Here is a 17326-nt window from a genome sequence, read left to right on the forward strand (position 1 = left end):
TTTGTTCCCTTTTGCCCCCTCATTATTTTGAAAGTCATGCTATGTTTTGCCATTCCCCTCATGCTTTTATTTCAATGTCTGATACTCATAATTGAATAAACATTTCTCTACTATTACAGTATATATATTTTTTTAATGCTATATCCCTCTAACAAGGTACTGCTATTTCTCCCATACTCGCCTACACCAGTAACATGAGGCCTGTAGAATACTTTTACTTCCCCCATCTCCTCCTACTCCACTGAGATAGTTCATTTAATTCTAGACAGTTTTTTTTTTAATTGTGCTTTAAGTGAGTTTGCAATTCAAGTTAGTCTCTCATACAAAAATGTATACATACATTGCTATGTGACCTTAGTTGCTCTCCCTGTACTGTGACAGCACACTTCTCCTTTCCACCCGGGATTTCCCATGTCCATTCAACCAGCTCCTAACCCTCTCTGTCTTCTCATCTTGCCTCTCTCTGGCCAGGAGCTGCCCATTTAGTCTCATGTATCTACTTGAGCTAAGAAGCACACTGTTCATGAGTATCATTTTATGTCCTATAGTCCAGTCTAATCTTTGAAGAGTTGGCCTCGGGAATGGTTTTAGTTTTGGGCTAACAGAGAGTCTGAGGGCCATGTCTTCCGGGATCCCACCAGTCTCAATCAAACCATCAAGTCTAGTCTTTTTACTAGAGTTGAGTTCTGTACCCCACTTTTCTCCTACTCCATCAGGGACTCTCTGTTGTATTCCCTGTCAGGTGGTCATTGGTGGTAGCTGGGCACCATCTAGTTCTTCTGGTCTCAGGCTGATGAAATCTCTGGTTTCTGTGGCCCTTTCTGTCTGTTGGGCTAATAACTTTCCTTGTGTCTTTGGTGGTCTTCATTCGCCTTTGCTCCAAGTGGGTTGGGACCAACTGATGCATCTTAGATGGCCTCTCACTAGCTTTTAAGACCCCAGATGCCACTCACCAAAGTGGGATGCAGAACATTTTCTTAATAAACTTTGTTATGCCAGTTGAGCTAGATGTCCCCTGAAACCATGGTCCCCAGACCCCCACCCCTGCTACTCTGTCCCTGGAAGTGTTTGGTTATATTCAGGAAACTTCTTAGCTTTGGTTTAGTCCAGTTGTATTGACTTCCCCTGTAGTGTGTGTTGTCCTTCCCTTCACCTAGGATAATTCTTGTCTGCTCTCTAGCTACTGAATACCTTTTTCCCTCCCTCCCCACCCTCATAACTATCAAAGAATGTTTTCTTCTGTGTTTAAACCTTTTCTTGAGTTCTTACAACAGTGGTCTTATACAATATTTGTTTGCAACTGACTAAATTCACTCAGCATAATGCCTTCCAGATTCCTCAATGTTATGTTTCACAGATTCATCGTTGTTCTTTATCATTGCGTAGTATTCCATTGTGTGGATATACCATAATTTGTTTATCCATTCGTCTGTTGATGGGCACTTAGATTGTTTCCATCTTTTTGCTATCATGAACAGTGCTGCAGTGAACATGGGTGTGCATGTATCTATTTGTGTGATGGCTCTTATTTCTCTAGGATATATTCCAAGGAGTGGGATTGCTGAATCATATGGTACTTCTATTTCTAGCATTTTAAGGAAGCATCAAATTGATTTCCAAAGTGGTTTTACCATTTTACATTTCCACTATCAGTGCATAAGTGTTCCAGTCTCTCCACAACCTCTCCAACATTTATTATTTGGTGTTTTTTTGATTAATGCTAGCTTTCTTGGGGTGAGATGATATCTTATTGTAGTTTTGGTTTGCATTTCTCTAATGGCTAATGATCGTGAGCATTTCTTCATGTATTTGTTAGCTGCCTGAATGTCTTCTTTGGTGAAGTGCCTGTTCATATCCTTTGCCCATTTTTTAATTGGGTTATTTGTCTTTTTGTTGTTGAGGTTTTGCAGTATCCCATAGATTTTAGAAATCAGACGCTGATCAGATTTGTCGTAGCCAAAAAATTTTTCCCAGTCTGCAGGTTGTCTTTTGACTCTTTTGGTGAAGTCTTTTGATGAGCATAAATGTTTGCTTTTTATGAGCTCCCAGTTATCTAGTTTCTCTTCTGGTGTTTGTGCATTGTTACTTGTGGTTTGTATTCTGTTTATGCCATGTATTAGGGCTCTTAGCGATGTCCCTATTTTTTCTTCCGTGCAGTTCTAGACAATTATTAAGGGTTTTTTTAGATGTCTCTACAACTTTGGGAATCCATATTTAGTCCATATATGATAATCCTTACCTTATTTTGTCATTATACATTTAAATTTAGCTATGTATTTTTATAAATAAATTATGTGCATGTGTTTCAATACTATTTCCCCTACATCTTCCTCAGTCTTGAAGTCTCTGTTCTGATTCATTTGTTCATTGAGCATCTTTTTTTCCAATACATTCCTGGGTGATTTGTTATCTGAATCTTTGTATTTTTACAAATGTTATTCTTTCATCCTGATAGGAAATGCTGTCTGACTGGATATAGGATTTGAGCTTTGCCAGTTGATATTAATCTACTGTTTTCTAGTTTCTGGTATTGTAGGTGAGAAGTCCAAAGCCGGTATTCTTTTTCCTTTGTTAGTAGCCCAATCTTTCTGTCTGACAGCTTCTAAAACTTTTTCTTTATTCTTGAAATTACAAAATGTTACCAGAATGTGCTTAGATGTGTGTTTTTGTATCAGTCTTGGATGGAACTCAGTAAACCTTTTCATCTTCAAGCTTGAGTACTTTCAAATAAATGAAATTTCCTATTTCCCACCTCCATTCTGTTCCTTTTTCTCCTTACAGAATTCCTGTTGGTAATATGTCAGCCTCTTAATCTTTCCTTCAAGTTTCTTGTTGTATCCTGTGTGACTTCCATCTCTTTGTTTTTTTTTTTTTTTTAACAATACTTTGAGGTGTTTTACCACTTGATCTTCCAGGCCCCTAAATTAATTTAAACAGTGGCTATACTCACCTTCATTTATTCAGTTTTAAAGTTTGAAAACCATGTTTTTATTCTGGAACACCTTTTTAATGTTGTAATGACTCTCCATTAGTGCTTTAATTGTTCGATGTTGTTAAAATTATCTCTTTCCTCAAGCAGTTCTGTTTTACTAGGAGCTGTCTTTAATATTGTGCTTATTCTTCCAGTCGCTAGGTGTTCCTTAAAGTCAAAACCAAACCAGTTGCTGTGGAGTCAGTTCCAACTCATGGCAACACCATATGTGTCAGAGTAGAACTGTGCTCCATAGAGTTTTCAATGACTGATTTTTTGAAAGTAGATCTCCAGGCCTTTCTTCCAAGGTACCTCTTGGTGGACTCTAAGCTCCAACAGTTCACATCACCCAGGGATGCTAGCTCCTTACATTGTTGGTATTTTCCTTGGTGTACTGAGATTTATATTCACCCTCAGGTCTCAGGAAGTTGCTAGGATACCTTGGACCTGATGAGAATGGAGTTGTGGTGGGAAAGAGGATCACAAGTGGTAAAAGGCATGTAAGTGTCAACTCCTGAATTGGTAAAACATCAATGACAAGTTGCCAGTACACTATTGAAGTACCCCTCCCCCCCCAAAAAAAAGCCTCTCTGCTTCCTGGACTGCATAGTTGTAAAGATAGGAACTTTCCCAGCCTTAGTAGTCATAGTATTTATTTTTTTAAGTAGACTTCTAGGTTAACTTAAAAATGACACTTTGTGCTTGAACTAGGTCACAACCAGCCTCAAATGGTTAGAATCAGTGAATGTTAGAGGTGGAAAGGATCTAGTCCAAATGTTCTCGTTTTACAAATAAGGAAAATGAGACCCAGAAAAATGATGTCAGTTTTTTAGTGTCATTAGTTAGCAGTAGAGACAAAACTGGATTCTAGACCTTGTAACACTCAGGCTTTCAATTATTGGCTTTCTTTTCTGTGAGTCGGAATCAACTTGAGAACAGTGGGTTTTTTGTTTTTTGTTTTTTTCCCCCTCTGTCACTTAGTGCTTACATTCTTGGCATTTAGTACTAAATCAACCTTGTTACAGAATGTTTTCATATAATAATGGTACTCTAAGAGAACAGTGAGTACTTAATAATTCAAGCTAAAATGAATAGAAAATGTTAGTCAATCACGATTGATGCCAGTAGAATTTTCTTAAAGAAATCATTTATTATAATCCAAATATAATGAAAACTACCGTTGTCAATGAAGGAAGAATTAAATGACATCACAATATCCCTTTAAAATGTCACTCTTTCTGAGAAAAGGGAAGCTATTGGTGTACACCCAGAAAGCTTAATCTGCTTAACCCAACAGCCACCCTACTGGCAATGGTGAGAAAATATTTTGAAAATAAAAAGTACAAGTTGGATTTTTTTATCATTATTTGGCATGCACAAACTAGATTTATGTATTTAGATAAATAAATGGTAAATAGCCTTTATCTGAAGGTGCAATGTCACTATATTCACAAGTTGTTAGTGAAGCCATTTGGAGTAGAGCACAGACCAGACACTATTCTATTGGTGAGGTCAACAAGCATTTATTACTCACAAAATAAACAGGACAGGGATGAGTAGAACAGCATACATCATCATCAGCCTAGGTTTCCCAAAGTTAGGCTCCCGTCCACAGGGTGATGTTAAATCGCACCCAAGCATGTGCCTGTTCATTTCTGAGGAAGAGAACGCCTAAAGTTTCTCTCTCCCAGGATTAAATACTAATTGAACACTCATGTCTATGTGCCAGATAGCATGTACAGAGAACAGATAGGGGAAGGAATAATAAAAGGGAACAATGAAAGATAAAAAGGGGTGATAAAAGTGGAAGACCTCCTATAGGCAGTGGACATTATTTATTGCCCCTGTTCAGGCTATTCTAGATTTACTGGTGCCAGAGCTTTTCCTGCTTTACCCCACTAAGATAGCTTAACAGAGTTCTGGGTTTCTTCAGAGGGCAATCATCTCCCCATAAGGCACGTACTTTACTTGATATCCATTAGTAGCTATTATGCCCATTAGCAGCTAGGAAGATGGTGAGAGAGATATAGCACACTTGTGCACCCAGCAGAAGGTGTACAATGTGTAACAAAGCATCTATCACAATCAGATATTATTGTAGTTTAGAGGAATAATAGAGTACTGGTGACCTTGAACCTATCACTACCTCTGTAAACCTCAGCTTTCACTCTTGTCTTGCCTACCTCACAGAGCTGTGAAATTAATGCATACATATGAAAGTGTATTGTCCTTTTAAAACATAAGTATTATTCTCATTAATTTTATTTCTTAAATATCAACTGATCTTACATATAGGACCTAAAGTCTTAAGTATAAAGTCAGATTATAATGTTTTACAGTTTTAGTGGCCTGTCCTTGAGAATATTAATATACTATGTTCTTTTCATTTAACAAAGGTTAGAAAAGAATGAATTGTTTTCTACTCCAATACCCATGGTTATAATCCTTGTTACCTATTTCCCCTTATTATTATTCATTGTACCCTTAGAAAGCAAAGTCATGTTTTATTTCTTAAAAATAAAAAAGGGAGAGGGATGGATCTGAAGTAAATATGAGATTATAGTGTTGTTGTTGTATGCTGTCGAGTCAGTGTCAACTCACTGACCCTATATGACAGAGTAGAACTGCCCTGTAGGGTTTCCTAGGCTGTAATCTTTATGGGAGCAGAACACCAGGCCTTTTCTCCCACAGAACAGCTGGTGGATTCGAACTGCCAACCTTTTGGTTAGCAGCCAGGCACTAAACCATTGTGCCACCAGCAGATAATATTAGCATTTGTCAAATCTGAGAAATGGATACATGGATTTTTTTATACTATTATCTTATGTTGGAAATATTTTATAATTAAAAATATAAACTGAATCATAAAGAAGAAAACAGATTTATGACTTGTGAACAAGTCCTAAAGTTATGTTTAATCAAAATCTTAGTTTCCATCTAAATATAGGATTCAGAGTCATGTTTGTTTTATTCCCCAGGGACTATACTAACATGTCCACACAATCAGTCTTCTGTTGGTTATCCCAAACAGATCCCTACCTGCTCCCTTAGCATCCTCTGTTTGTGATGTTCTTACACAAGGGTCTATTCTCATGAGAATTTTCCTTATACAGCATGTCCTATAACTGAAAAAACTCGACAATCTCTTCTAATTGGGCAATGGGATGGAACAAACACTTAACAAGGTACCAGAGGTCTAGTCCTGGCTCTGCCACTGACTGCTCTGTCTACCCTTCAGTATGCTGCTTTGAGTCTCATCACTTTTCTGTAAAAGTGGCATAATAACAGCTATTCACTTTTACCTCACAGATTTATTGTGAGGTAATAAACGGAGATACAGCATGCAGGATAAATGAAGTTATAGATCCTCTGACTTATCATCACACATTGGTACCTGTCCCTCTTGTAAACCATGATCGATTGTCAGATCCCAGACATCAGAAGTGTGTGACATAGAGTCAGAGGAAAGGGCACAGGGAGAGGAATAGGGCAGGATGCAAGTAATGGGCCCAGCTGTGATATTGGACATGATGACCTCCGAAGGCCTTTCCAACTTTGAGATTTGATGATTTTGTGAATCCATCTGCTACAGAGTGGAAAGCAACATTGAGAATGTTCTTTGAAACATGATAAACTACAGTAAGGATTTGGGACCAAACCCCTTTTAGTTTATTTCTGCAAATTAAAAAATGTGTGAGGAGTTGGTAACTCGGCAGTTTTGCAAAATAGGAAGAAAATCTTTCCCTGATAGTATCAAAACAATTAATTTTAAAAAAATCGCTGAAGAGTATGTTTATTTGTAATCATCAGGTAATCTGTCCCAGGACCTTCTCCACCTACAAAGATTAATACCATAATGATGTGCTGCTTTGCTTCCAGTGGCTTTAGGATAATCCTAATGCCAATAGAGTCAATATTGTTCAGTCAATGTATGTTATAAATTGTATATGGTAAAGTTGGTAACATTAGCTTTGTACTAACAGAAAATTGTGTTTTGCTGATAATATTCATTATCCATTTACCTGAACCACATTCAGCATGGTTCTGTGTTTGTGATATTTTCCCATTTACTCCATAAGTCATCCATCTGGCCTAGTTTAGTAACAGTGTGATCCAGCAAGGCAAGGGACCCAGAGCTCTGGGCATGCAGTTATCAAGAGCCTGTCACATCCAGATCTTGTAGTATTTCAACACAACAGAATTATTTTCAATCTTTTTCCATAAAGCAAAATGAAAAAAGTTGATGAGAAATCTGTTCAAAATGCTTAGTTCTAAAATACCTTAAGTATTTTTTAATGTAATTCTTCTAACATGTTTGCCCAACCAGTTTAACTTAAAAAATCTATATCAGTGATTTTAACTTTTTTGTTTGTTTTATCTTATACATAGATCCTACCTTCATTGAATACGCAGGTAACTTTTTTTGGCTGCATAAGCAATTAACTGAATGACTTTAAAGGGTCCCCGTGTTGGTAGGCTGAACCTCATGTGAGCCATTTTTCACACTTTTACTTTTGTACCTCCTCCTTGGGAGCTCACGCTCCAAAACCAGAGCAACCCCTGTGCAGCCATGGAGAGTCCAGTACTTAAGGAGGAGGGGAATTCTACCCAGGTCCAGTAAGAGAACCTAATAACAAATGAAACTATTTAGGCTAGAGCCAGGTTTGGCTTACTATTGAACCATCTGGGCTTTTCACATGTTGCTCTGTGAATGTATTTGAGACCCAGTCTTTGATTTTCTTTTGTGTTAGTGATAGGTACTCTCCTGAATAAAAACTCAAAGCATGCCAAAGTTGAACTTATGCCAGGTTGTTAGGTTTGTTTGTATGATAAACTTCTGGCAATACAACAGCAGTAATAATAACAACTAACCTTTCTTGAAAAACTCAGTTCGTACCAAGTATTGTTCGAAGTGTTTTTTTATGTATCAAGTCAACCTTATTATCCTTGCTTTATAGATGGAAAACTGAGGCAAAGAGAAGTTAAGCAACTTGCCCAAAGTTACATATCTAGAAGTAGTGGAGCTAGGATTTTAATTCAGGCAATCTAACTACAGAGCTCACAGTGTTAATCTCTGCCTCCCAACTAGTTTATCTCTGTAGAGCCTGTGAAGGTAGCATCTACGGTCGATCTCAAATTCCTCTTTTTACCTCTGTCACCCCTGAATGAAAGGTAAAATGATGTCCTACTTACAAATCATGCCATCTGGAGTCTCTAACATTCCTTGTTTTTCCTCTCTCATCACATAGTGCATTAAGGTAAAGGGACATCAATAAACCTCACTGTAATGAGAGATTTGGGAGAACATATTCTGCTCATTGAGGGATCATTTGATTTCAAGTTAATAAAAACCTACTGCAGCTAGCTTAAGCAGAGAAGGGGGTTTTGGGCTAATGCGGGCTTATCTCATTGAACACAAGAACAAGAGTACAGCTGGGCCTCAAATGGGATTAAAAACAGGAGCTAGAAAATCAGAAGCCAGGATTATTCCCTTTTTAGATGTCCATGTTAGATGCCTTTGCAGGATAAAGGAAAAGGAGAAGTCAGGCAGTAGCATAGTGGTTAAGCGCTGCAGCTGCTAACCAAAAGGTCAGCAGTTTGAATCCACCACCTGTTCCTTGGAAACCCTATGGGGCAGTTCTGCTCTGTCCTGTAGGGTCGCTATGGGTTGGAATCGACTCGATGGCAACTGGCTTGGCTTGGCCCTATAGAGTAGAAGTTCTCAGAAAACGAGGATGTGGGCAAGACAGATATTTCTCAAAGGCACATTTTCTGGACTTCATCAATTGAAGGGAAGTGCAAGTGCCCAGTAGCTTTGCATGAATGTAAACTACTAACAAAACAGTCCCTTTCAGCTATTCCCTGCCATCCTGTCCCTCCATAAGCCCTGATCCCTGATATTTTGTTTTTTCTCACTTAGTCACTCCCAAGTTAGATCTTTGGAGCCCTTTTTATCCTTCTGGCCCATCCAGAATATAAGACCCTTGCTTTCACTTCATCTCTTCTTCGTAGGGCTTTGACCTGTGCAATCAAAGGGCATGGTGCACTTGCCGTTTCAGTTGACTGTCAGGAATCTGTCTAGTTTCAATCCCTAACATTCATTCCGTCCCTGTCTTTTCCGAGTATTTTTGTAGAGTTTCTGCCCTTCTTGTCGTTTCTTTTTCTATCCTTTCTTTTCCCAGTAAGCACCTACTGGCTCTTCATAGTTACAGGGAAACCCCTCCCCACATTTTCTATTAGGTCAAGTCTAAATTCTTAAGCTTGAAGGCCCTCCAAAATCATGTCCATCCTACCTACCCCATTCATTCTCAGTCAACTCTTTCAGTCTAGGCAGACCATTATCCACACTGACCTAGAAACACCATAGGCTTAATCACTGTTCCAAGCCTTTGCTAGTGCAGATTCTCTTGCTTGCAAGGTCCTTTCCCATCCCTTTCCATCTGTCAAAATCTAGCCACTTCTCTCAGGACATAACTTAAGTCCTACCCCTCTAAAGAGCCCTCTGTGATCTCTCCAGTATGTAGAGTGACCCACTGCCTCAATTTGCCCAGGATTTCCTAGGACATGTGACTTTTAATACTAAAACCCAGACACTGCCACACAAACCGTGGTGGTTGGATACCCTACCAACACCTCACTGTTTCCCCTCGTTATACTGCCTCGTTAGATTAAAAGCCCCAGAAAAGAACCAGTAGCCACTATTTCAGCACTTACGAGGTTCTTTCTCCACAATAAGAGTTATGCTTCTGCTGGGCAGGGACCTTTTTGATTCCTACTTTATACAGAAGATAGTGCTGTCTGTACTCATGTTAATGCCTACTCAGTGAATTAGGTAGTTTAGTTTTAAGTTGGCACTATATCTAAACTCTTTTCTTGTGTTAATTTGTTTGTCTTTATTTTTTTTCCAGCCCAGATGACTTACTCAATGCCTTGAATGAGGGTATCAGTCGTGCTGATGTCATCATCACATCAGGGGGTGTATCCATGGGGGAAAAGGTATGAAAAAATGGGGCCCATGAAAATTTAGTCTACTGTAATGTCTTTGCATACAGTCCATTAGCTATGGTCTGGCAGACATCTGGTATCCATAACCAGGACTCCACAAAGCTGAAAATCCATGGGGCTTCAAAAATTATTGGGTACTTGTAAAAGGGATGCAGTGTGGGTAGGTCATGGGGCTTACTTCAGGAGCAGCACAGAGAACCCCACAACTTGAACAATGATTTTCATGTTCCCCTGGAGACTTCTGCTTTGTTTCTGACTCACCTTTACTGCGTTAGATTTCCTTTATACAATGATATTTACCTCCAAGGGGAGGCTCCAGGATCCTTCCTTTTTCTTAAACTTAAACATAACCTCCTAGAGAGACCAACTTCCCCACCACATATTCCAAACCCTACCAAGAACCCTGAGCTCCCTTTCCCCAAAGGAAAGGAACAGATAATTAGGCAATTCCTTTGCCCCTCTTGACAAAAAAAAGAGGAAAAAAGAGTAATGAAAATAAAATACATACATTTACATATATATAGGATTTTATAGGACTAATATTTATACATGATATGTACTTAGTCTGTAAAAATCCCAGTTTGAAATCTCAGAATCATTAAGTTTATGTACCTTAATGAAATATGCTGGTTGATGATAATTATTGAATTCATTGAATAGTAAGCAATGAAAGCAAAATATTCTTTACTGCAATAAACATATGTTTGGGCTCAAAAATATTTCAGATCATAAAACGTTTTGCCAACCTATAATCACTGTACATGGTTTCTTTTATCTCATATTAATGACAAAGCTGAAAAATTCTAACAATACTGTCATAATAACAGTTTTTACTAAAATTTGTATTTTCTAAGGGCTTAATTTATTTTAAGCCAGATCTTACATATATGATTATTTTGTGCCTTGCCCTGTCTAGCTGTAAAACTGCCTAAATTTATAACCTGACTCTTTGGACAGTGAACTCTATTTGGCTCTGAGAGCAAATATCAGAATTCAGTAGCATGAACAGAGAATGCCTGTGTTCCATTCACAACCTTTAGTTTTAGAATGTTTGAAAATAGCACTGCAGCTGCCAGAAACCATAGACGAAAAAGAAGGAATCTCAGTCCAAGACTACTGTCTCAAATTATATCCAGAGTGAAGGTGTCTAAGTATATAAGTGGGTGTTGTCTTTCAGCAGACAGATTGCTAAATTAGGCTTCCTTCAAAGCCTCCGAGAAGTCTTTAGCCTCAAGTGGAGCAGATTGCTGCAGACCTCTCCAGAGATCACAAAGGCAGGGGGCTGCGGTCTGCAGTGTAGTAGAACAATAAGAAATAATTTGCAGCGTGTCTGTTTTCATAACCATCAAACTGCCTGTGGTACTCTTATATCACAAGAGCAAAAACTGAAGTTAGGGATATTTAAATGTTGAATGTGTTATTTCCAGAGAGTGTTTCATGTATAATTTATCTTAGTTCCTAATGATCTTAATTGTGGGACAATGCCTGTTTGGCGGGCCTAAAGATTATATTTTCCAATACTTCTGGAGAGGCAACAAGCTTGTAGCAAACACAGACTTGGGAATTGTGTCTCAGCTGTGCTAACAACAACACTTTTCAACCTTAGCCTTCATTATTAGTGCTAATAAAGATGTCAGTTGTCCTAGAGATTTGCTCACAAGTAAATAGAGCCAATAATAAAGAATATTGGTTTTATTTACTTTACTCTCTGTATGATAAGGTTCTTACGTTAAACTTTTAATTTGCTAGAAGATTTTAGCAATGGGGTATCCAAAAGTAGGAGCTAATGATTATCCTTCCTACCTCCTTCAGTGAGAATGAGATGGAAGAGAGACTAGGAAGAAAGAGATAAAGCATTAATGTAGCAAACTCTGTCAACTCATAAGTTCTAGTCCCAGAAAGAGTTTTTAGTGTACCTCAGTAGCAGGAAGAAAAGCATAAAAGATGGAACATTTCTTTAGCTCGGTGGCTGAGCCTGAAAACCAGTCACTAAAAAGACAGGAAGGTCAGGGAAAGATCTAAAGGCATTATGTAGCAGGTGTAAGACTTAAGTGCAGAAACTCAGGTATGCAACAAATTTATTTGATTCAACTTAAATCCTATTCTGAGCACCTTTGCCGCAGGACTGGTGGGAAATATGATTAAAGCCGCTAAGGGGCCTCATCCCTCCAATAATTATGCCAAGGAACCAGGAGGGCCTTAAGCTGTACCAAAGCATCAAGGAGACCCATCTGGTCATGGCTCCACACTAGATATTTCTTAAGTATCCTTGTAGTGCCTTTAGATCTCAGGTCTTCGCTCCCTTGGGCCATGCTAGTAATTCTGGGCATTGTGGGGAGACTGGAAGCCTCAGGGTCTAGAAGCAGCCTCCTTGGGAATAATTCACAGCCATCCCCTCTGAAGTCTGGCCTCCTCCCCAACATATTGCTTGCTAAGCAGAGTAGGGGGAAGGGTCTTTGCTGCTGTTGGACCCACAGACCTCTATCGCCTATCCAGCCTAAGGAGAAATGTCTCTTCCACAGTTGCTTCCCTCAAAACCTCTCCCCACCTCTACCTCACTGCCTCACATAATCTTTTCAAAAAGTTCTCAATTTTATAGAACACTGAAAGTTACAGTTACACGGTATCTATTTAAAAAAAGAAGTATCTGTTCTCTGCCCCCAAAACTAAAGAATTATATTCACTACTGTAAGTTTTCCACAACCTACAGAATTGTAAAATTGCTCAAAGAAAATGAAAGGTGCAGATAACCCAGACGGATGCACTGAACTGGACACCCAGTAATCTTTTTTGCTCATTTAGAAGTATCTTAATTTTTCCTGACAGTGTCTCTCCCACCCCCCACCCCCCAATACACACATGATCAAAATAACCACAGAGATTAGTATTGATCACAAAAAAGGCTGGTCTCGTTAGGCTTGGCCTGATTATTTAGGAGCAGCAAGAGTGCTAATTAACCGTATAAGCCCCCTTGAGTTTATTTTGCAAATCTAGAGCCATGCAGCAATAAAACACTAAAACTAATCAATAATATTCCAAACAAATAATCACAATAAAATTTCCCTTATCAGTTCATTCAGTCCTATGTAATTCTTGTTCTGCTTGATCTTGGCTCAGCAGTCTGGCACTTTAATTTAGAACAAAGAATAGTCTGAGTACCCAAGGGGGCCCTGAGACCCTCTAAGCGGGCCACATGGTCAAAACTGTAATATTAAGACTTTATTTGCCATTTTTATTCTCTTTCTTTCATGAGCATACAGTGGAGTTTTTCCAGCAGCTATATGTTGTGTGATAGCTCAACAGATTAAATGCGGAAGCAGATCTGAGAATCCAGGTGACTTTTATTAAGCCAGACATCAAAGAGATTTTCAAAACTATAAAACAGTGTATTAAAAATTGTTATTTATGTTAACATGAAATGGCTTCATCATTGCTACTTTCAAATGAACCAACAAATAGACATTTTTAAATTTTTCAGTTTTGATTTCTAATACAGTCAATATAGATAGGTACAGTCAGTATAAATAAAAACTCTTAGGGAGCCTTAATAAATTTTTATATAAGAGAATGTAAAGGGATTCTGAGACCAAAAATTTTGAGAACTGAACTTTAAGAAAAAAAAATTTTCTTGAAGAAAACAACACATATTTTTATTTCTCTGCCATTATTGTTCCCAGTAGAATTGTAACCACCCATATTAATTGTAACATTTAAGAAAATAACTAATTTCTATTTCACAGAGAAATCAGTAATTGAAAAATCATATATAAGCATTTTAGCAGACTATCAAAGCTCATAAACACGCAGAATACAATTTTCCACAGCCACACACATCCCTTTTGCACCTTAACATAGCAAGGATAAACAAGCACATTCGTTAACACGATCCAAAGATATAGCCTCTCTATAGCATATAAAATAAGAAGCAAAATATATTAACTTAAAAACAAAACATATTAAAATTATACTTAGTAATTATTGTGCCAGTATTCTATCTTATTTAGAAATCATTTAAGTGTCTGATGATTATTCATTAATTAGCTCGATTTAATATCAGTGCAAGATTTTAAATTACTGAAAGATCTTGAAAATTATTTTCAAGCCAACATACTACAGAACACAATTACTGTTGATATAAAAAATTGTCGGAATAATGATTCAATTTAGTTGAACACAATTTTACATGTTTTATAATCTTAAACGTTATGTAGGAGGAGTGTTCACTTATTTGGTCAATAACCCTATGTAAGTCTAGGAAAAACAAACCCAAGTGAAATAAAATGTATACTTTTATTTTTCTTAACATTGATAAATAAGAGGGACTCCCTGGGTAGTGTAAATGGTAAATGCACTTGGCTGCTAACTGAAAGATTAGAGATTCAAGTCCACCCAGAGGCACCTCAGAAGAAAGATCTGGTGATGTATTTCAATCAGCCACTGAAAACCTATGGAGCACAATTCTCCTCTGAAACACATGGGGTTGCCATGAGTCAGAATCAACCCCATGACAACTGGCTTACTAAATAAAAAAAAAAAAGGACCTACCTAGGGCTTTTAAATAAGGAAATGATTAAACTAGTCTCATTAGTTGTTTCTATAAGAAAATATTTTTTTCAGTCTAGCACATTTTAAAAATTATAAGCTACATTTCCTTATCTGGTTAGTCCAAAGGACTAATGGATCACAACTACCATGCCCTCCACCAGACTGAGTCCAGTACAACTAGATGCTGCCCGGCAACAACCACTGACTGTTCTGACAGGGATCACAACAGAGGGTCCCAGACAGAGATGGAGAAAAATGTAGAACAAAATTCTAACTCACAAAAAAAGACCAGACTTACTGGCCTGACAGAGACTGGAGAAACCGCAAGAATATGGCCCCCGGACACCTTTTTACCTCAGTAATGAAGTCACTCGCAAGGTTCACCATTCAACCAAATATTAGACAGCCCCATAAAACAAAATGAGACTAATAGGGCACAACAGTCCAGGGACAAGGACTAGAAGGCAGGAGGGGACAGGAAAGCTGGTAATAGGGAACCGAAGATTAAGAAGGGACAGTGTTGACATGTCATGGGATTGTTAACCATTGTCATAAAACAATATGTGTACTAACTGTTTAATGAGAAACTATTTGTTCTATAAACCTTCATCTAAAAAGTACAATAAAAATGAATGAATGAATAAATTTCCTTATCTGGGAATTTTAGGAATATTCTATTTATATAACCCATTGCTGTGGAGTCAATTCCAACTCATAGCGACCCTACAGGACAGAGTAGAATTGCCCCATAGGGTTTCCAAGGAGCAGTTGGTGGATTCGAACTGTCAACCTTTTGGTTAGCAGCCGAGCTCTTAACCATGGCACCACCAGGGCTCTTCTATTTATATAAGCACTTATATATCTCTCTAAACCAATCAGAACAGGGTATCTTTCATTTAAGACACAACATAATTTAATTTGTTAATGCCCTCCAGAAATAGGAACACATTTCACACTTATATAATGAGGCTTTCTGAACTGCAGATACTTAGACACATAGAAAGACACATAAAGAGCATATAGCTTCAGGAGGTGGGGCCAAGATGGCGAAGTAGTCAGACACTTCCGCAGGACCCTCTTACAACAAAGACCCAAAAAAAAAGTGATTCAATTATATATGGCAATCTGGAAGCCCTGAACATCAAAGGCAGAGTTGAGGAACTGGACTGAGTGGCAGGGGGAGGGAGAGATGGTTCAGAAGCAGCGAGGAGTTGCCAGACCTGACCCGGTGAGAGCCTGAGCCCTTTCAGGCCTGAACAGCTCGTGGGTGAGCAGTGAGGCAGGCAAGCGGCGGTGCTCGGGAGGCACGTTTTCCGCACCAGGAGAGACCCAGTGCCAGAGAGTCTACACGGCCACCCAGAACCAGTGAGAAGCAGGCCTCGATCTGGCAAAAGATAAGTAATTGCATACGGCCTACTGCACAGATAAAAACACCCCTCTTAGGGAAAAACCTCTCTCCCATTTACCTCCCTGCTTCCTGCTCTGCACTGGGTCCTGGAATTCCTTCAGCAATTGCTGAGTCCCCTGGGCCAGAAGCACGGGACATGCCAGGAACCATTCTCCCTGCCTTGGAGAGTGAACAAATTAACAAATGGGAAAAAATAAACTGCCAGCTCCCCTAAGCCAGGAACCCAGGGTAGGCACAGCTCCTTTGCCCAGGCACAGGCATAAGGGATCCATGGATTTTGAGTGTCTTTCTCCCTGCATAGACTTGTGTGGGCCCATCTCTGCAGCACAGACCCTCATTACTACAGTACAGCAGGGTATATACCGGAACCCTAACTTCAGCTGTTTTAGCTGTGAAGTGGCAGGTTCTTGACATTTGACATTTCTCTGCCCATTAAGCAAAGTCTTCACCTACCCACATCAGGGGCCTGAGGACTGGTGGCTTCATCCATGCCACCTAGCCACCTGTGTTGGGGGCCCATGAATAAGAGGTGCCCCCCAGTCCTTACAGCCAACAGCACTGGGTGCTCATAATCCAGCCGTAAAACCCACCCACCTACACGCTGTAGGGAACAGGGACATGCCTTCCTCCTGGACAGTCGGGGATAGCTGTCAGCCCCCTGCCTTGCTCAGAGTGTGTCCTCTTGCTGCAGCCAGATGCCTGTGTCTACACCAATCACCCATGCCTGTCTAGGACTGTAAGTGAGAGCCTACACCACACACTTGGTGGCTAACTACCTGGGCACCATACGGGAGGAGTGGGTGGACTCTTGAGCTCACATACCTAGTAACAGATCTACCCACCTGGTGACAGGAGGTTAGAGCTTCAAAGGTGCTAATAATCAAACTAGCTCATACGAGCAGCCTATCTGGGCATATCAAAACAAAACAAGAAGCTAGGACACAGTAAGCAAACATAAAATAAATATAATAACTTATTGATGGCTCAGAGACAATGGTCAATATCAAATCATGTAAAGAGGCAATCCATGAGGGCTTCAGCAAGCTACCAAAACAAAGAATCTAGAAATTTTCCAGAAGAGGGAAATTTCTTGGAATTACCAGAGGCAGAATACAAAAAATTAATATATAGAACTCTTCAAGAAATTAGGAGGGAAATTAAGCAAACACAGAACACGCAATAGAGGAAATTAAAAATATTAGAGAAGAGCATAATGACAAATTTAACAGTCTGCAAGAATTCATAGAGAGACAGCGATCAGAAATCCAGAAGCTTAACAATAAAATTTCAGAATTAGACAACTCAATAGAAAGTCATAGGAGCAGAATTGAAGCAATGGAAGTCAGAATTAGTGAGATTGAAGATAAAGCACTTGACACCAACTTATTTGAGGAAAA

At 39.0% G+C, this 17326-nt stretch overlaps 1 protein-coding gene across 1 annotated transcript in view; it reads left to right on the top strand.

The window, feature by feature from the left end:
* GPHN (gephyrin) overlaps positions 1-17326 on the top strand; it is a 632163-nt gene that overhangs the window by 581127 nt on the left and 33710 nt on the right. Inside the window, exon 18 of the mRNA XM_004370959.2 lies at positions 9880-9967. Within this exon, the coding sequence (XP_004371016.1) occupies positions 9880-9967 (88 nt within the window). The remainder of the gene's footprint in view (positions 1-9879; positions 9968-17326) is intronic.

This window comes from Trichechus manatus, unplaced genomic scaffold (genome assembly GCF_000243295.1).
Source record: "Trichechus manatus latirostris isolate Lorelei unplaced genomic scaffold, TriManLat1.0 scaffold00010, whole genome shotgun sequence".
Lineage (NCBI taxonomy): Eukaryota > Metazoa > Chordata > Mammalia > Sirenia > Trichechidae > Trichechus > Trichechus manatus.